The sequence below is a fragment of the Tauraco erythrolophus genome, chromosome 3 (genome assembly GCF_009769465.1).
Source record: "Tauraco erythrolophus isolate bTauEry1 chromosome 3, bTauEry1.pri, whole genome shotgun sequence".
Taxonomy (NCBI): Eukaryota; Metazoa; Chordata; class Aves; order Musophagiformes; family Musophagidae; genus Tauraco; species Tauraco erythrolophus.
Genome location: NC_141467.1, coordinates 104,967,454 through 104,987,620, shown reverse-complemented (window position 1 = coordinate 104,987,620; position 20,167 = coordinate 104,967,454). Strand labels below are relative to the sequence as shown.

At 58.0% G+C, this 20,167-nt stretch overlaps 1 protein-coding gene across 1 annotated transcript; it reads right to left on the bottom strand.

Annotated features, from left to right (window-relative positions):
- Positions 1-405: 405 nt before the first annotated feature.
- On the bottom strand, positions 406-19,075 carry LOC104383879 (1-phosphatidylinositol 4,5-bisphosphate phosphodiesterase gamma-1-like). The gene is given in 35 exon segments (XM_086609605.1): positions 406-457; positions 537-721; positions 843-931; positions 1,138-1,299; positions 1,541-1,655; positions 2,426-2,574; positions 2,889-3,113; positions 3,253-3,349; positions 3,472-3,635; positions 4,086-4,152; positions 4,642-4,738; positions 4,949-5,052; positions 6,042-6,119; positions 6,437-6,620; positions 7,575-7,694; positions 7,822-7,876; positions 7,879-8,021; positions 8,235-8,422; positions 8,506-8,613; positions 8,828-8,947; positions 9,235-9,403; positions 9,503-9,623; positions 9,813-9,898; positions 9,986-10,104; positions 10,184-10,285; positions 10,398-10,470; positions 11,420-11,454; positions 11,546-11,626; positions 11,759-11,843; positions 12,495-12,542; positions 12,663-12,700; positions 12,702-12,757; positions 12,867-12,950; positions 12,953-13,015; positions 18,856-19,075. Coding segments are annotated over 35 exon segments (3,882 nt in total).
- Positions 19,076-20,167: the final 1,092 nt, after the last annotated feature.

Genomic DNA, 20,167 nt, shown 5'->3' with positions numbered 1-20,167 from the left:
GGTCCTGCCCCATCCTGGACTGGCTGGATATCAGGAGACCTTTCCTGTGCCTCAGTTTCCCCATTATTTGCGGGGCTCATCGACCCCCCCCTGCAATGGGATGGTGGGACACGGAGGATGAGAAGTGAAGAGGAGCTGCGGTGGCCACCCCGTGGAGACAGGGACGCGGCCATCAGCCCCAGGGGACATGGGATGAAGCTGGAGGTGCCCGGGATTTCCACTGGACAAATGTCACAGGCAGAGCTCCCCAAAGTCCCCTTTTGTCCCAAAACTTGTCACGCCGCTACCACCCAGCCCCGGGCATCGGGGGGTTCTGGATCCGGCCACCCCACCTCCCTGTGCAGCGGGAGAGGAGGTGGCTGGGAGGAAGTCCATGGTGGGCTGGTGGCCTCGCACCCATCCAGCTCAGCTGCGTTTGGTGACCATCTGCCGGTCCCTCTTCTTCTTCTCCATCAACCTGGTGGGGAGCAGAGTGGTGGCCTTAGGGACCCTCCTGAAAAGGACCTCTCCTGAAGCCGTGGGGAAGGGACACTCACTTGCGGTTGCGGACTTCGGTGAGCTCCATGAGCCGCTCCTGGGCCGCCCGCAGCTCGTCGAGGCGCTGCTGGTAGCGAGAGTCGCAGCCGTTGGTGCGCTCGTAGCTGGAGACTTGGCTGGAGAGCTCGCTGGCGCGGTCCCGTAGCTGCTGGATGGATGAGTAGAGGTTCTCCTCATCTTCTTCCTGCTCCAACATAAGGGTATGAGGCTGGTGGGTTGGACAGGACACCCCAGGGTGCTGTTCCCCCTTATTCGGGCTGGGGAAACTGAGGCACAGGGTTCCTCAAGCTGCCTGGGCCACCTGCCTTGGCATTGATGATCTCAATGTGGATGAGGAGGGCGGCGAGCTCCAGGTCCTCAGTGTAGCTGTTCTTCAGCGGCACCGACCGGTAGCCTGGACACAACACCATGTCTCAAGCTTAGTCCCATGGCAGGGTCTGAGCCCCTTGCCATGGCCAGATCCCCAAGGAGATGACGATGATGATGATGATAATTGCAAGGGTTGGACTAGACGACCTTTAAAGGTCCCTTCCAACCCAAACCATTCAATGATTCTATGATTCAATGATGATGATGATGGTGCGGATGGAGGGACCATACCTGTTTTGAGGCCCTTGACAGGGAAGGTGGCTTGTGCCAAGAAGTTGGGGTCACTGAACATGTCCTCCTCGTACACCACAAAGCGGAGGAAGGCGAACTCGGGGTTGTTGATGTCAAAGACAAACTGCTTGAAGAGCCAGACAGGGTTGAAGCCGTTGTCAGCTGGGGTGCAAGGAGAGAGGGAGGAGGGTCAGAGTGGGGCTGGATGCATGGACATCTCTGGCATGATGGCACCAGCACGTAAGTGGGAGATGCCTGGCCTCTTCCCTGCTCCAGGAACACTAGCCCCACCACCCACATGCCCAAGAGGACCCCAAAGGGCACAGGTAGGTTTGTCCTGATGTCCCTGCCTGTTCATGGGGCACAAGGGCTGGGTGGGAACATCACCCACGTGGACCCTCACCTACGACATCCGTCTTGTTCTTGCTGTTGTCGTACTCGGAGCCGCAGACCTCCACCTCCACGAAGGGGCACACGATGCTTCTCCCATTCTTGGGTAGGTGCCGGGCGCCGAGGATCTGCAGGAGGAAGAGGAGGGCAAGGTTTGGCTACATCAGGTGAGGAGGGACTCTCTGGGGCAACCCCATGGCTTGGCTGTTTTAGAATCATTGAAACAGAATGGTTTGGGTTGGAAGACACCTTTAAAGGTCATCTAGTCCAAATCCCTTGCAGTGAGCAGAGACATCTTCAACTAGACCCGGTTGCTCAGAGCCCCATCCAACCTGACCTTGAATGTTTCCAGGGATGGGGCATCTACCATCTCTCTGGGCAACCTGGTCCAGAGTTTCACCACCCTCATCATAAAAAATTGTGGGTGTTTTGGGCTTGCTGAAAGCTTCACGGCCATAATTAGCCACACCAAACCTTACTGACAACGTTGGACCAGTTTCAGCTTGATTTTAGCTGTATTTGCCAAATTCTTTTGGATTCATGCGATGCTCCAGAGTCAGGTGCCTACAAACCAACCCGTCCAGGTCTGACATCGAAATTACCCAAGGGTTGAGTAAGGTGCTTCTGGGCTTGTTTTAGCTACTTCACCCTCCACCTCACTCTTGCTTAAGTTAAGCTCAGCTCTGTGCAATTGTGGGGTCATTTCCCAGGAGAAATGATGCCACATGTGGCAAAAGACCAACAAACCCTGGAGATCACAGAGTAACAAACTCCATGGAGCAAATACGTGGCTGAAACATGTAAAAACCACCCCCAGTTGACCAAAAATTAGGAAGAAGTGAGTCTCTATCTCGATGGTGACCACCTCGAGGTGGACTTGCTGCCCTCGCCCACTTGCCTGCAGCTGGACTGTGATGGGCTCCACGATCTTCAGGCTATTCTTGTCGAAGGGGTCAAAAGTCTCATCCCTCATGATGTCGGGCTGCAGGACATAGCCACTGCGGCCACCGAGCATGAAGAGCGCCTGGTTCAGCTGCATCGGCTTGTCTGCGGCCACAGGGACAGAGCAGCTCTGAGCCATGGGGCTCAGGGACCTCCTTGAGGTCCTTGGGCAGAAAGTCCTGCCCTGGTAAACCCCCTGCTAAGAGCCCCCAAGCCTGGTTAGAGAAGGGATGCAGCTGGGTTTTGCATGAAGCACCCAAGAATTGCACGGAGATGTCTCCATCAGGATGAGGACAAAGGTTAGAGAGATCATCCAAACCATCTCCAGCAACAGGACCCATGGCAAAGCCACCAGGGGTGGGAATTTTGGGGTGACCTGTGGGGATAAGCCCTGTAGCCAACCCCGGAGCAGTATTTACCAGGTGTCTGGAAGTTAAGGGCCACGAGCTGGCTACCACAGATCCACATGGGCAACGGGTCGTAGTTGGAGGAGTCCAGGCGCTGCCCTTTGGGGTAGATGCGGCTGAGCTGTCGCCGGTTGTACTGCAGGAACTTCTTGCCCTTGCTGCGGTTGGCATACTTCTCCGCCTTGGTCTCGGGGAAGGAGGACATGTCCCGGTAGCATGCCTTGTCTGTGCCAATCTCTGAAAGCACCAAGGTGGCCATCAGTGGAGGACACAAGGCTCTCCGGTGGCCCAGGAGTTGGTCCACCGTGACCGCTTGGTTCCCTCCACCCCTCTCCTCCCATGCTCATCCCATCACCCCCACTTCTCCAGCTCTTACTGTCCTCATCGAATGGCACTGGGCGGCAATACACAACCAGCTCAGAGAGCTCCAGTGCAATCTTCTTCCTCCGCTCCATGATCTTCCCCTCTTGCATCTGCACAAGGGAAAACAGGAGCTGAAAGTCTTCTCCCAGCCTCCTCCTTTGGAGACGTTGAGGACTACCTGCCATGGGATGGAACCTTCCACCCCCATCCTCTGCACCCCGGTGCCCCTCACCCTGGCGTCGGCGTTCTGCGTGGCCTCTCGGATCTTGGCCACCCACTCGCTGAGTTCCTCCTGCGTGTCTGCGGCCACGTCCAGCGATTGGGCTGCGTGGGACATCTGCTGGGAATGGATGGTGAAGACAAATGGTTTGGAGCTCCTCCCGTCTTTGGAGATAACTATAAGGACATCAGAGGGGGGGGCTTTACTCGAAGACATTCCCAACGGATGGCTCTGTGGAGCAAATGAAACCTCAGCGGTCCCGCTCCCGGGCCCCCACCAGCCCCACCTGGCACCCCACCAGCTGTTGGGGTCCTCCTCTTGTGAGGGTCCCATTTTTCTAACGGTTTCAGCTTTCCACGCTGAAATGCATTTTCCTTTCAGCCGGAGGTAAATATCCTCTGAACCATCCAGACCTCCAAATTCCTCCAAATCCCCCCAAAATCAGCCAATCCCTCCGAAACCAGCCCCGCGTTGCTCCCTGGCACGTTGTACCAAGCATGAGCCTGGTTGGCAATTGCGTGATGAGTTTGGGGAGCCTCGGCTCAAGGCACTGAGCTTCAGTGTGGGGTGCGTGTTATCTCGGTGGCCTCCCACAGCCGTGGTGGGGACGTGGTGGGGACACTCACCAACGTGGCAGGATGGCACGTCGATGAAGCCCTTCAAGAAGTTCCCCAAGGGGCTGTTTTCTGACGACTGCAAGAGAGGAAGGAAGAGGAGGTGGTGGGGGAGGCATGAGGGGCTGAGCCTGGTGCTCACCCTCAGCCTCCCTCCAGCCCTCCAAATCCTCCAGATCCGAGAAAAAGTGGAGGAAAAACACCCTCATGGCAGGCTCTGCTCCATGGTGGAGCATCCCCCAGCCTCTAGGTAACGGTCTGGGCTGGCGTGGGCCCAGGAGCATCCTCCAGCTTCCAGAAAAGGGTCTGGGCTGTTGTTGACCTGGGAGCATCCCTCAGCCTCTGGATAAGAGTCTGAACTGGAGCAGGACCATGAGCATCCCCCAGCCTCTGGATGAAGATCCAGAATGACACGGGACCAGGAGCATCCCCCAGCTTCCAGAGAAGGGACCAGGCTGGAGCAGGACCATGAGCATCCCCCAGGCTCTGGATAAGGGTCCAGGCTGGTGCAAGGCTGGGAGAACCTCGGGCAGCTTTGGCCCCAGGTGCACGGGGACAGGGCACTCACGGCCTCATCCTGCTCCTGCGCTTGTGTGCTGACGATCTCCTCCACGTAGTTGGCCGGGAACCACAGTTGCTTCTTGCCCCCGTAGTCCCCCCGCCACCTGCAAGGGGTGAGAGGATCAAGGCAAGTGGACCGATTTGGGGGAGGACAGGGGTGTTCATGCTGCATGCAATGTCGGGGAGCGGTCGGAGAAGGGATGGGGGGGGACAGAAAAGGAGGCGGTTAAAACTCACCGCGGAAAACCCGGGGTGTCCCCCTCCACCCCCCACCCACGGCGATGCCCATCCATGGGTCACCCAACCGGCCTCACCAGCCGCCGTCCTGCTTGTCGACGTTGTGGATGATGGCCTGCTTGCAGAACGACAGCTCATCCTCCCGCTGCGCTTTGTAGTCGTAAAGAGCCTTCACCGTGCACTGGGCCACCAGGGAGAGGGACGTGTCACCACCTGGCACTGGGGATGCTGGTGGGCAGCGCTGCTTGCTCAGCTCAGCTCCTCCAGCCTCCATGGAGGAGCACGGGGGCTCCCAAGGGTCCGACACCCCAAACGGTGCCCCCGAATTGCTCACGCCCGCAGTGAGACATGTTAGAGGGGACAGGAGGGCTGGAGCCACCCGTGGCCATGTAGGACCACCACGTTCAGTGCAAAGCCATTTCCTCTTCTAGGTACCCCAACGGTTTCTCCTGGTGCACTGAAGGGGTTAATCCCCCGATATTACCACATTCCCTCTAAAAAACCCCTTTGGATTAAGCTTTCCCATGTTTGGTCTTAGTCTGAGAGCTGCTCTGCTGCAAAGAAACCTTTAAGGCCCAGCAGTTGGACCATGGGATTGTAGGATCACAGGGAAGGAACCTTGGGGCTCCAGTCCAGCCTCCTCCAGGGACCAGCCTGGTCCCAAACACCTCTGAGGATGGAAACTCTGTCATGTCCAAAATCAGCCTGGTCCCAAACACCTCTGAGGATGGAGACTGGGCCAGCTTTGAGACCACCCAAGTCCACAGAACCTCCAAGGATTGAGAATCCATCGCCTGGGAACTGACTCTAAGCCTGTTCTTTCAGGGTTCCCCAATGGAAAGGAACCCATGGAGGTCTCCCCACTGCTGGGGCAATCTTGTGCCAGGTCCTTGCTCTAGGCTAGGCTCTCTCCAGATCTTGCCTTCCATGCCGTCATGATGCTGTCGGTGGAACTTGGACCAACCTCAAGTGATGGGGAAGTGGGAAAGGTCCCACCAGCTCCAGCATCACTCAAGGGGCAGAAAAATGCAGTGAAATGTCACCACTTCTCAGGTCAGTGGTGGGAGATGTGGTGGGTCTCAGGGACACACACCACCTAGGAGCCCCAGCACTAGAATTGTCATGTCCCACCACCTTCCACCTCCCAGGGACACTAGCTTGGCCCCTTACCCTGGCCATCGGCATCTTGTTGGCCTCCACGTAGAAGTGGGGGGTCCGCACCTCATACAGGGCTCCATAGTCCAGCTCCTGCAAGAAGATATGCCTGAGTGGGTCATCAAGACGTGGGCAGGGGCTACAAGGGGATGTGGTGGGAGCCAGGCTGTCACATGTGATCAAGAGGATGTTTGGAGGGACCTAATATCCCTTTGCAAGTCATTAGAAGGGAATTACAGTGGAGCTACAACCACAGGCAATGGCTGCAGAACGAGTTTGGCTGGTTCTGGTTGGGCTTCACCCAACAGGTTGGAGGAGACCTTCCCACCGTGGTGGAGGTGGGGACGGGACTAGATTGCCTGTGGCACAAAGCCCCCATCCCCACCATCCCCACTGCCAGGAGCACTCACGGTGGTGCCCATCTTCTCCAAGGTCTCCTCATTGATGGGGTAGCGCAACTTCATCTTGCGGTAGAGCGGGTGCTTCTCATAGTAGCTGACGAGGTCCACGAGGCTCTCGAACTCGGCCGAGCTGCCCAGCATGAAGAGCCGACCTTCCTGCTGGATGCGGCAGTGCTTGATCTTCCCCTCCGCCCTGGGGCCAAGAGAACCAGGGGGAAGCCATGAGGGGCAGCCGGACCCTGGCTCCATGGTGGGGACGGGCAGGGGGTGATGCCCTGCCCTGGAGTGACCGCCCTGAGGACCACCACAGCCTCCTCATGACAGCAGCTTATAGAATCATAGAATCATAGAATGGTTAGGGCTGGAAGGGACCTTCAAAGGTCATCTAGTCCAACCCCCCGGCAAGGAACAGGGATATCTCCAACTAGATCAGGTTGCTCAGGGCCTCGTCCAACCTGGCCTTGAACGTCTCCAGGGATGGAGCATCCACCACCTCTCTGGGCAACCTGTTCCAGTGTTCTACAACTCTCATGGTAAAAAAATTTTTCCTAATATCCAACCTGAATCTACCTCCCTCTATTCTAAAACCATTACCCCTTGTCCTATCACAACAGGCCCTCCTGAACAGCCTCTCCCCATCTTTCTTGTAGGCCCCCTTGAGGTACTGGAAGACCGCTAGAAGGTCACCCCAGAGCCTCCTCTTCTCCAGGCTGAACAGCCCCAACTCTTTCAGCCTGTCCTCATAGGAAAGGTGCTCCAGCCCTCTTATCATCTTCGTGGCCCTCCTCTGGACCCTCTCCAGCTGGTCCATGTCCTTCTTGTGTTGGGGGCTCCAGAACTGGACGCAATACTCCAAGTGAGGTCTCATGAGGGCAGAGTAGAGGGGGAGAATCACCTCTCTCGACCTGCTGGCCATGCTCCTCTTGATGCAGCCCAAGATGCGGTTGGCTTTCTGGGCCGCAAGAGCACATTGCCGGCTCATATTGAATTATGTCCCATCGTGTCGCCCTACTGACCCAGAGCCAAGCCCTGCCACCCAGAGCGGAGTCACACCAGACACAAGCCAGGCAGATCTCAGCTTGGTCGATGACGTGGGCACTGCGACCAAACCCAACCGGCCTCGGGGTGCTGAGGTGGCCACGCTCACCTGAAGGAGATGGCGTAGGAGCTGGGTTCACTGCGTTTGCGCACCAGGAAGGCTCCATCCCGCGGGACCCGCATCAGCATGTGCTCGGCCTGCAGACGCGTCAAGCTGGCATGGTACCACCTGGCCGGACAGAGAACAGAGGTGGTGGGCTGGCACTGGCATCCCCACACCCCAGGGGGGGGCACCCAAGACCTGACACCAGGGATGGAAGAGGCTGGTGGACCCAGGGGATGGGGACCATCCTCACTCTTTGCTCTCATGGGCATTGGGTTGGGGGACGGGGTCGGTGAGGCGCATCTCGACTCGTTGCAGCGGAGCGGCACCTCGCGGTAGTGGCAGATGAGGCTGTAGAGGCTGTCGAAGACCAGGTTGTCCGTCAGGTAGAACTTGGTGGCGCCGGCCTCCTGCCGCGAGTGGATCCGGCAGTGCTGCACCCGGCTGGACCTCCTGCCATGGTGGTGGGGAGAAGGCAGAAGTGAGTCAGTTTGGGTCCATGTCCCCACCATGCCACTCTCAGGGATCCATGTGTCATGCAAAAAGGTGGCATTTGCCTCCCAAAGCACCATTCCAGCCACCAACCCAGGAATCAGATGGAACCCTGGTGAGATGCCCAGACTGGCTTGGGGAGGGTGGAACCCTGCCTTCCCCTGGGGCTCGTACCAGAAGGAGAGGGTGTAGTCGCCCACGAAGGTCTCGCTCTCACGCACCAAGAAGGTGCCATCCTTGCCACCTGTCTCGGTGCAGTACTCGTGCAGCAGCTTCTCGGCGATCTGCCGTCCGTCGCGGCCACCTCCCAGCTTCCCGTGGAACCACTTCTCCATGAAGTGCAGCTCGTTGTTGTTGAACTCCTGCAAGTTCACCTCAAAATGGGACAGATGCCCTGGGGTAAGTGTCCCCCCTGCCCCATGGGCACATCCTGCTCCACACGCACCTCCTTCTGCTCCACCTCCTCCTCATCCTCGTTGAATTGGTAGCGGGATGTCTCCTCTGAGTAGTAGATCTTGTTGCTTGTCAGGACGAAATAATGGGGGCTCCAGGTCTGAGAGGGAAGAAGAGCATCACCAGGGTGGGCAGGATGGTGGCATGGAGGGTCGGGGCTTTGAGACCTCTGTTTCTGCCCCTGCCCCATCCCCTCATGGCATTGCAATGGTCTAGGAGAGCCCATGCCCCATGCCCAATCCAAACTCTGATGCTCATCCCCATCTGACAGATCCTACTTGGCCTCCAGCCACCAGCAGCAGGGAGACACTTACGTGGTCGATGGGGTCTTCGAGGTAGAGGATGCCATTCTTGATGGAGTTGCTGATGTCATTCTCTGAGTAACTGGCAGTGGAGACCTCCTCGTACAGGTTCCCTTCGACCAATTTCTTGTGCTGGGGACAGCCCAGGCAAGGGAGCTCAGCAGTGGGTTTGGTGTCTCCATCACGCTGATCTCCCAGCCCTCAGGCCATGTTTGAGCTTCTACGGGTTCTCCTCCACCACCCCCTGCTCCCCTTGACAGTCTCTTGCCATAGGACATCTCTCCAATGTCCTACTGCATATGCATAGAGAGATACTGCTCTTGAGTCCCAAGTTTTGAGATAATCACCATCCCTCCCAGCCCAACATGTTCTTTGTCCCTCCTACAAAGAGAGGCTTTGGGGTGGTGCTCGCCCCACACCTTGATCAGGATCTTCTTCTTGAGCTGGGTGGGTGAGGGCAGTTCGTCGGCATTGATGTCCACCGGCTTGGTGAGCAGCATGTCCCCGAAGACCTTCTTGAAGTGGGAGGCCATGTTCCTCTGCTGGACGATGCTGCAGTGGTCTTCAATGGAGAGGATGATGGGGAACCTGGAGGAAGCAAGTGGGAATGGTGGCTTAGGATGAAGGCGAGGGAGAGGTTGGCTGCCTGGCCCAGAACTGGGGTGTCGTTGCAGAGCTGGGGCTCACTCGGAGGTGACGAATGCGTGCTCCTTGATGGTGTGCAGCACATCCAGGAACTTGATCTTGGAGGTGAGCGTGTGGCCATGGTAGATGATAGGGAGATCGTCTGGGCCATCCCAGCAGTCCACTGAGTGGAGAGACACCTCGGTTAGCACATGCTCATCACTGACTGCACATTGTTTTCGAGCCCCCCGGAGGACATGGAAGATCCCCTCCACCCCAGTGCCATGGGATGGGTACATGGGATGGTCATCTGATGCAACACAGGGTGCTGGGACGGGGCTCAGCATCTCTGCGTGGTGCTGGGGGGACTCACGCTCAATGCAGCGGCAGCCCATGCGCAGGCACCGGGCGTACGCCTCCAGGGAGGACTCGCTGGAGAACTGGTCCCCCGTCAGGTACCTGTCGAGAACAAGAAGGACCATCAGTGGCCAGAGCTGCCCCAGCCGAGGTGATGGGATTGCTCACGGGGGCCCACCCTGTCCTTACGTGTTGTGGGAGGAGGAGATCCAGTACTGGGACAGGGGGTGGTTCATCTCCTCAGGCACCACACGCTCGTACTTGGCATCCATCACCATGTTCTCCTTGGAGAAGAGGTACGTGAGGAACTAGAGGGGAAGCAGAGAGGTCAGAGCCTGCTGGGACTGGGTAGACACCCCTCGGTGGGTGCTGCGTGGGTCTACCCACCTCATCCAGCTGGAAGGAGGGGTCCACCGCCTCACTGGAGCTCTCCTTGAGGTAGGTGCACATGTAGTCCCGCACCATGCCCACGTCGCTGGCCCAGGGTTCCTGTGGTGCAAACATGGCTGCTGTTACAGGGGAAACCAGGCTGGGGCATCCCATGAAGGTCCCCTAGGTTGGAGCTGAGAGGGATGTCACAGGGATGTCTAAGAGCACCCACCTTCTGGTCATGCAGCAGGAACTTCTGGAAGTCATAAAGGGAGACTTGGCACAGCTCGGGGCGGTCCACGTTCCTGGGACACGGAGCAGACATCAGCAAGGACTGGTCCATGGTAGACCCCATGGAGGAGCCAAGGCACCAGTGCCCACCTGCAGCCTCCGTTGCCCCCGACTCCTGCCAGCTGCAGTAGCTCGCAAGGGGCTCCCGGGGAAAGTGCAGGCCATGGGGTGCAAGGGGCACCTCGAGCTGTTGGGTGCTACTGGAGCAAATGCTGCCAGTGTCACCCCATGATCTGGGAGAGGCGGACACCCAACCAGAGCAAGCAGTGTTGCTCAAGGATGTGGGAAGGAGGGCAGTGGGAAGCAGGGCAGCGTGACATGTCCCTGCATCCCTGGCACCCATCCCTGCTCATGCCTCTGCTCACATCCCCCATCCCATCCCCACACTCATCCTTGGTCACATCTCCGATCCCATCCCTACACCCATCCTTGCTGAAATCCTTGCTCTCATCCCTGCCTCTATCTCTGTTCATCCCTGCTCTCATCCTGGCTCCCATCCCTACTCCCATCCCCACACCTGTCCTGGCTCAAATCCCTGCTCCCATCTTCCCTGCACCCATCCCTACACCCATTCCTACGCCCATCCCCTCTCCCAGCCCTGCTCATCCCTGCTCCCATCTCCTCTTCCCACTCATCCCTGCTCCCAATCCCTTCTCCCATCCCTGCTCATCCCTGCTCTCACCCCTGCTCCTTCCTGCTCCCAACTCCACTCCCATCCCTGCTCCCATCTCCACTCCCATCCCTGCTCCCATCTCTGCCCCTGAGACCACCCTTGCCATCCCCACCACTCCTTCCATCACAACCCTGCCCTGACACTGGGAGATGTTCCGGGGCCACGCACGCCACCCAGACCCCACGCTCTCCCCTGGCTCTGCCCCACAGCCCGGCTGCATTGCCCACCCCATGGATCCGACCCTTGGAGGCTTGGCCAGGACGGGAGCCACCGGGCTCCTGGGTACTCACCGCAACGGGAAGGAGAGCTCCAGCTGCTCGATGACCTGCAAGGCAAAGGAGGAGACCAGGCTCAACCGGCCAGGGACGTGCTGCACTGGGTGAAGGATGCTTGGGAGGACAAGCGTTGGCTCTTACCGACTTCTGTGCATCAAACATCAGGTTTTTGTAGAACTGGATGAAGTGGGAGAAAGTCATCTCGTTCCTGGCTTCTACCTCCTGCCAGAGAGGGTGATGGATGAGATCAGGGCCACCCGACCGGAGCCAGCGACACCGAGGCTGGCTCCAGCTCAGCTGTGGGGGCTCGATGACCCTCTCCCTGCATAGCTGAGGTGGCCAGGAGGTTCTTACCATGAGCTTGTCCCGCAGGAACCTCATGTTGGGGACGCGATAGTTCACCTGGGGCAGCATGGCCTTCAGGTCCTTCACCGTGATGCTGCGGGAGAGCAAGTCAGCATCGGGATCAGGGCACCGGCCAGACCTCGCAGAGGATGGACAACCCCCGGATGGGTGTCAGCTTCCACCATTGAGGATCTCATGCCAAATCCTGCTGCCAGCGTGGTCTCTGGCATGGGGCTCCCACCCTACTGGGCTGTAGATCCTCGCAGTGGCACAGGACCCCTAATTACACGAGGTCTGGCATGAGTGTGAACAGAGGGTCAAGGAGAGAGAGTGCGTCCAAGAACCAGCGAGGCATTCTAAGCCATCATCCCATCTGCAGGTGATGCCCATCTCCTTAATAATTTAAGTCCAAATTCACTCAATCTGGGTTTTTTTTCCTCACTTGGGGAGATGTTTATGGGCTGCATTAATGGTTCAGCCTCTCCTGGTGCTGGTGGAAATGCAGCAGTGGGCATGGGGGCATCAGGGCCACCATGGTCTCTACAGCTGCAAGAAGGGGACTTGCGTTTGAGTCTCTGATTTTTGGCGTCTTTGAGGACCCCAATTAACCTGGTACTACCTTGTCCCACCACCCCTGCTCCCAGCCTGGCTCAGCCTCCAGATTTGAGGTGCAACTGGGGGGATATAGCCCTGTCCAGCCCAACCCACCAGCCACATCCTGGCGCAGGGCTGTGCCGATGCTCACCTGCCTTCCCGCGACCGGTCCATCCCATCAAACTGTTTCCGCAGCCACCTGGGAAGGAAGGGATGGACAGACAGCGCTCAGCTGCAGCACAGACCAAACCCAGTGGGGTTTCGTCCCCCAGATCCCCAGGTGGGGACAAGGAAATGGGACCCACCAGTCCTTCCTCACCTCTCGATCTGCAGTGGGGTCTGGGCTTTCTGGGTGTCCTGCCACCAGCCAGTTGAGACCTGTTATCCACAGGTTGATGTCCTCCTCGCAGAAAGCTGGAGGAAGAAGAGGAGAGTCGTGAGGCCGGGATGAGGGAGATGGGATGCTGGGGAGGGGATGAGAACCCAAGAGTGGCTGGGGGGAGCAGGGAGGGAGCCCACGCACCGGCCACACTGAGTGTCCGTAGCCTGAAGTCCATCCCGTAGAGGATGATGAAGCACATGGTGAAGTCGAGCTTGCGAGCATCCTCGGGTAGCGCTCAAAGTCCCGTGAGTTCTTTCCCAGGCGGATCTCCTTGATCTCCCGAATGTCGACTGTGGGGAGAGAGGGACATGGGACTGTCCCCAGCCACCCTGCTACCATGGACCCACATGTGGGGCTCAGGGTGGCTTCGGGAGATGGGACTGGTAGGAGACCACATGTCCTCTAGGGAGCCTTGTCTCCAGGAGGGAGTGTCCCCATGGCACTGCCCATGAGTGTGTGATGGTACTGTGGGTGCTGTGGCCATGTATCCTCTAGGGAGGTATGTCCCACTGCCCTCCAGTGATGTGTTTGCTAGTGTGACAGCACCATGGTTTTGCATGTCCTTCAAGGAACTATGTCCCCAGACAGGGGCATGCCCGTGGTACTGCCCATCTATGCATGAGGGCATCATAGGCGCCATGACCATGTGTCCTTCAGGAGGCCAGGGTGTCCCTGCAGCACCATTGCACTTGTGTGACAGCACCATGGGTGCCATGGCCGTGTGTCCTCCAGGGAGCCACGTCCCCATGATGATGCGTCCCTGCAGCGCTGTTGCAGCTGCACATCACCACCATGGGTGTCATGGCTGTGTGTCCTTCAGGAAACAGTGTCCCCAGGACACGGTGTCCCTGCAGCACTGCTGCAGCTGTGTGATGGCACCATGGGTCCCATGGCCATGTGTCCTCCAGGGAGCCACATCCCCATGTCCTTACAGCTCTACTCTGAGGTGTGTGATGGCACTCCACTGCTGTATGTCCTCCAGGAACCCATGTCCCTAAGATGACGTGTCACCACAGTGCTTCCCACTGCTTTGTGGGTGCCACGTGTCCTCCAGGCTCAGCCAGCTCCATCCCAGCCAACACATCTCCAGCCATCTCTCCCTTGCCTTCTCCTCCCCAAGACGGACCCTGCTCCAGGGCAGGCTGAACTCATCATTTAATTGAGGACAACTGCCCAAAGGCAGCAATTTGGAGCCCCGGCAGCCCGGACCACAGGGCGTTTCTTTCCTGCCGCGCTGCTCTCTCATTATCTCGCTATATAAAGCCCTGCCGGTGGCGGGAGGGTTGGGTTTCCGGACCACGGTCTTCCTCACCGCCACACCGCCGGGGGAGATTTCCAACCCTTGGTTTTGCTGAGTAGACCCATCCCGCCGGCAGCAGAAAAATAACATGATGATGTTAGTAATAAACCAAAAGTTGTTCTCGATACCATGGGCATCACCTCTGGGCAGTTTTGCCCTCCGAGGCTGAGCCAACCGGCACCGGAAAGGGCTTTGTGCGGCCGAGAGCGGCCGGACCACCACGCCAGGGTATTGTCCTGCTGAGGAAATGGGTCATTTCCCGGAGAATTTCCAGCCCGGCCACGTTTCCGATGCGGCGGTGGGGAAGGGTGCAGACGTGCCAGTGACTCGACAGAAACCCTCAGCCTAATCCAGAGGGGATAAAGAAAAGCCAAGAGCAGAAAGGAATAAGGGATGGGGGAGAAATTGGGCTGATCAAGCAAGAAAAGAGGTGTGGAATAGTTTTTCTTGGCGGAAAAGCTTCGGGAAACACTGGAGGCTTTATCCAGCCTTCCCTTGCTAGATGACTGCAAGCCAAATTTCACGGACCGGGGGCGAGATTTTAGCACAAGAGAGGGATGGGCAATCTTCACCCCTGCGTGTGCTTCGTTTTGGGACTAGATCTCAAAAAATGAAACCCCGTTGCTGTCTCCGTGCAGCCCCCATGGCTTGGAGCAAATCCACTTTGGTACAAACAGGCAGATATTTGGGGGTAAAAATGGGTTTAGAGGTTAAAACCCAACCGGTTGTCGCTAAACTTGCCCATCCACAGGGTGCCAGAGAGAGGTGAGAAGCCGCTGGCTACTGGGGCTCCACCAACAAGTCTCAATGTAGCCATCCCACCAATTCAAAGCTTCCAGGATCTGCCCTCAAACCCGACCTCTGGGTGCTCCTGATAATCCTTGAATCATCAAATGGTTTGGATTGGAAGAGACCTTTGAAGCTCACCCTAGTTCAACCCCCTGCAATGAGCAGGGATGTCTCCATTAGATCCGGTGGCTCAAAGCACCGTCCAACCTGGCCGTGAGTGTTTCCAGGGATGGGGCATCTACCACCTCTCTGGGCAACCTGTGCCAATATTTCACCACCCTCATTGGAAAAAATTTCTTCCTTAGATCTAGTCTAAATCTCCCCCTCGTTCAGTTTAAAGCCATTACCCCTTGTCCTATCGCTACAGGTCCTGCTAAAAAGCCCCTCTCCAGCTTTCTTGTAGCCCCTTTAGGTACTGGAAGGCGCTGGAAGGTCTCCCCAGAGCCTTCTCTTCTCCAGGCTGAGAAGACAACTCAGCCAACTCTCTCAGCCTGTCTTCGTGGAAGAGGTGTTCCAGCCCTCTGACCAGTTTTATGGCCTTCTCTGGACCTGCTCCAACAGGTCCATGTCTGTCTTGTGCTGGCGACCCCAAAACTGGACCCGGTGTTCCAGGGGGGTCCCAGCAGAGCAGAGTAGAGGAGCAGAATCCCCTCCCTCGACCTGCTGCCCACGCTGCTTTGGATGCAGCCCAGGGCACGGTTGGCTTTCTGGGCTGCAAGAGCCCATTGCCAGCTCATGTCCAGTTTTTCATCCCCCAGTACCCCAAGTCCTTCTCCGCAGGGTGAGTTGCCCGACCCCACGAAGAGCTGCGGGAAGAGGGAGCGGCGCGGAGCTGCACAATGCAGACGGGCCGGCGGCTTCCTGGAAACCACATCTCTGCAGCGGATTTGCAGCGATCATGTCAGAAGTATGTCTCCAAACTCCTCCCGGCATTGTCCTCCGGGGTCCCGGGCGATAAAACACTCTGGAAGTCGGTTCCAGCTGCGCAAAATCCCTTTGTCTTCTAAACGCAAAACAAAGCAGTGTGGTGCAAAGAAGGCTTTAAATATAGGGGTGGTGGGAAGACGGTGTAGGACCAGGATCTACCCGGTGGCTTTTGGGGATGCTGAGAGCTTGGGAATTTCTCAATGCATTAGGAGAAAAGCAAAGCAAAGCTGCTGGAGGGAATGGTTGTGCGGGAAAATTCCACGGCCCGGGCAGAGCTGTGGTTGGCACGAGCTGTGTCCCTTCGTCTTCTCCTCAATCCTTCCTTCTGTGCAGAACAACGGGGCAGCTGAGACCCTCCTGCATGGTGGGGACCAGGTAGCCACATCCCCCAGGGCTCCTCATGCTGTTGTGAAGCTGATTTAAATCCAGAAATAAAAAGATTTCCTGCCGGTCTAGCGGCCTAAACCCCATCTGGATTTTCTCCTCCCCAAATTGTCCTATTTCTAATTATTTGGTGGTAGCGAGGCTGGAGGTGTGATCCCAATTAGCTGTTGTCATGGCAAACCACCCCTCCGAAACGCTCTTGGGTTTGCCAAGCTGCCTTTCACCCCTATTTCTTTTAATTCCCTACAAAGATCCCTTTTGGGCTGTTTTCGATGGATTTCATTCTTGCACCGGGGAGCGGGGTCCGCTGAGGGCCATGAGCTGGAGACCCTCCAGGATGAGGTTAATTTGGAAGGCGATGCTACAGGTCAACCCCATTGGCGTGGACACGCGTCCCTTGGCTGCTTAACGAGCGTGTAATTAGCCTGCATGGTGGAGGGAGTCTTGGGAAGAGCCGGGACCGTGTCCTGGCCCTACCAGTCCCTAACAGAGACATCAGCGCTGTCGCTCATCCGCGCTAATCCCGCTGCAAGCGGGGTGCCTGGTTGAAGGAGGGATTAAAATGGCCCAGGCAGGCATGAGGTCGGGCGCGGGGTTGGGAACGAGACCTTAAGGATGAACCAGAGATCCTGGTGCCTCCAAAAAATCCTGGCAAGCGTAGGACACGTGAGCATGGAGCAGAGCTGGACCAGGGGGGTGAAGATGCTCCAGCCCAGCACCAAGATCAGGATTGCTTCCACCTAGGGCTGGGGGAAGTGGGTGGTGGGGTTGGATGGTAGGATTGTACCATTTCCAGAGGGATTTTCCTTCTTTTTCCCCACTTCTGGATGACCTTGGAGGATGCCCGCTCATTCCACGGGGAGTTTTGGGCCGTGCATGGGAAAAGCCAGATCCCAAGGCACCGGTGAGGAAAACTGAGGCAGGGCATTGGGAGCGACCCAGACCCCAACCCTGTGGCCCGGGCACCTCCAGAGAAAACCAAGGCACCATAAAAGCATTATTTTCACAAATGGAGAATGAGGTCTTCCCTGGGAGGACCAAAATCATGTTTCCAAAAATGGATGCCCGTCCTCCCCCTTGCCCATCTCTCCTCCTCTTCCTCTCACAAATCCGCTCCTGGGCCCAGCAGGTCCAGACAAGCACGTATCCTGCTTGTGCTGATGCCCTTGTCACCGTGCCCACCATCCTTCCTGGCTCAAAGCCTCACCATGGCTGGCAGCCCAGCTCGGGATTGGCCCCTCCAATCAGGAGCTGAACCCTCCCTGGGATTTCGCTCCGTCTGGTGCAAAATTAGCGATGGGTGGTGATTTTGGGGTGGGTAATTGGGTGATTTTGAAGGCCATACTCTGAGCCCTCCTAGGGAAAAGGCACATCCCAACTTCCAGGGTGGGCTTTGCCATCGTCCAGGTGAGATGATACCCAAAACGGGGTTCCTCCCCATATGGGGCTGTGGGATATTGGGCTGTGTCACCCTAATCCTGTGTTTTCATCCATTGGCTTTTTTAAGCTCAATTTAAGAGGAGGTGCAAGTCTCGAGGTAACAAGCAACCAGGTGATGAGCACCAAGGCATGGAGCCCCATCAAAGCCTGGCAGTGAGACTGTGCCCCAACAGCTTACTAGCCACCAGTGAATCCACAAGAAAAGGTGATTTTATGGATGCTCCAGTCAGAAACACTTCCCATGCCAGGCTCTCCACTACTCCCAGGCACTTCACCACAGCCAGACACCCTACCATGACTAGGTGCTCCATCATGCTTGGCATCCCACCACGGCCAGGCACCCCACTGTGACTGGGCACCTCATTGAGACCAGGCACTCCACTATGTCCCAGCATCTCACTATGCCGGGCACCCTACCACAGCCACCCCAACACAGTCTGGCACCCCATTGCAGCCAGACACCTCACTGTAGCTTGGCATCCCACTGCAACCAGGCATCCCACCATAGCAGGACATCCCACCACGGTAGGGCACCCATCATTGCCAAGCACTCTACAGTCATCTCACCGCGGTAGGGTATCCCACCACGACCAGGCACCCCACAGCCAGGCATCCCACCATGGTAGGACATCCCACCACGACCAGGCACCTCACAGACGGGTGTCCCGCCATGGTAGGACATCCCACCACGACCAGGCACCCACAGCTGGGTGTCCCACCATGGTAGGACATCCCACCATGACCAGGCACCCCACAGCTGGGCATCCCACCACGGTAGGACATCCCACCATGACCAGACACACCACAGCCAGGTATCCCACCATGGTAGGACATCACTCCACGACCAGGCATCCCACAGCTGGGCATCCACCATGGTAGGACATCCCACCACGACCAGGCACCCCACAGCTGGGCATCCCACCACGGTAGGACATCCCACCATGACCAGACACCCCACAGCCAGGTATCCCACCATGGTAGGACATCATTCCACGACCAGGCATCCCACAGCTGGGCATCCCACCATGGTAGGACATCCCACCACAACCAGGCACCCCACAGCCGGGCATCCTACCATGGTAGGACATCCCACCATGACCAGACACACCACACCCAAGCACCCCACTACAGGGGGCATCCCACCATGGCTGGACACCCCCTGGCTGAGTACCCGACCACAGTAGGACATCCCACCACGGCCAGACAACCCCACAGCCAGGCGCCCACACCGTGTGAGGCCATCCCACCAGCACATCCCCAGCCCCCGGCGTCACTGCCACCGATACTCACTGTCCCCCTCCACCTTCTCGGGGGTCCGGCTCCAGATGATCTGCAGGGTCTCGAGCTTCACCTGGAAGGTCCTTCGCTCCGGCCTCTGCGACTTCTTCTGATAGAACAAGGTGAGGACGGTGCCCATCTCCAGGCAGCGGAGGATCCTGCCCATGTCCCCTGCCTCCATCCTGCCCTCCTCCAGAAAGCCATTGACGCTGTTGAGCCTGGCCACGGACATCTTCACTACGCGGCCATCGCCCGGCGGAGCCGCAGAGCCGGGGTTGTCTCATGCAGGAGAGGACGAACCAAAGAGCCGAAACCTCCCCGGGGATTTTCCCCGCTCGCCCCGGGTGTGGGTTTCCTCTACAGGCGCCGTCCTCTCCGCCGCACCGCGGCCACGGCGCCGAGCCGGTCTTGACGGCAGCGGGAAGGAAAAGGGTGGGCTGGAGGTACCGTGACCTTCTCGCCGAGGCTGAATCCGACCCCGGCGTTGGCATCCAGCGGCGGTGGGAGAAGACGACGGCACCGGCGGCGATGGCCTTGCGGTTCAGAGGCGGAGGGGAGAAAAACCATCCGGCCGCCGCGGGATGGCGGGGGGCCACCTTCGTGGGTGAAGAAGGTGGCGTGGGGGGAAAACCCGATGGAAAAAAAAGCCAAGTCACCCCAAAACTGATGGTGGCAAATCCCCCTTCCCGGCCTCTGAGCCAAGCGGGGCCAGGGTTGGCAGAGGGGTGCGGCGAGGGGTGCCGAGGGTGCTCGGCCAGCCCGGGGGGAGCAGCGGGATCCCGGCGAGGTGGGATGCGGGATGCAGGGGGGGGGTCAGGTTGGAGGTGGGTGGGTGGGTGGGGGAGGGGTGGGGGCTCGCGGCGGCAGCCCGCCGCCCCCTCTCCTCCGCTCCTTAATTCGGGCTGATGAATGGACGCCCAGAGGAAACTGCAATCACACATGGCCGGAAAGAGATCAGAAAGGAATTTAAAAAAAAAAAAAAAAAAAAAAAAAAGCAGGATCTTGGAGAAAGGAAAATCTGAGCAGGGGGGAAAAGACGGGCTGAGGGTGACATCTAGAGGAACTCAAAACGGGGATTGGCTTTGTGGGGGTGTCCCCAGGCCCTGCTGCTGGCTGGGGGGCAACCCGGGACGGGGATGGGGTTGTCTTGGGTGGAAAAGGGGTTGTTTGGGACAACGAGGGTTAAAGATAAGGAAAACAGCTGCCGTGGCTGTCCCTGCTGTGACGCTGATCCGGGGACGGCATCTCCGTGATTTACCGGGATGGGAGTCACCCGCTGTCATGAGTTTTGTCCTGTCTCCAAACATATCAGAAGAAAGGGGCT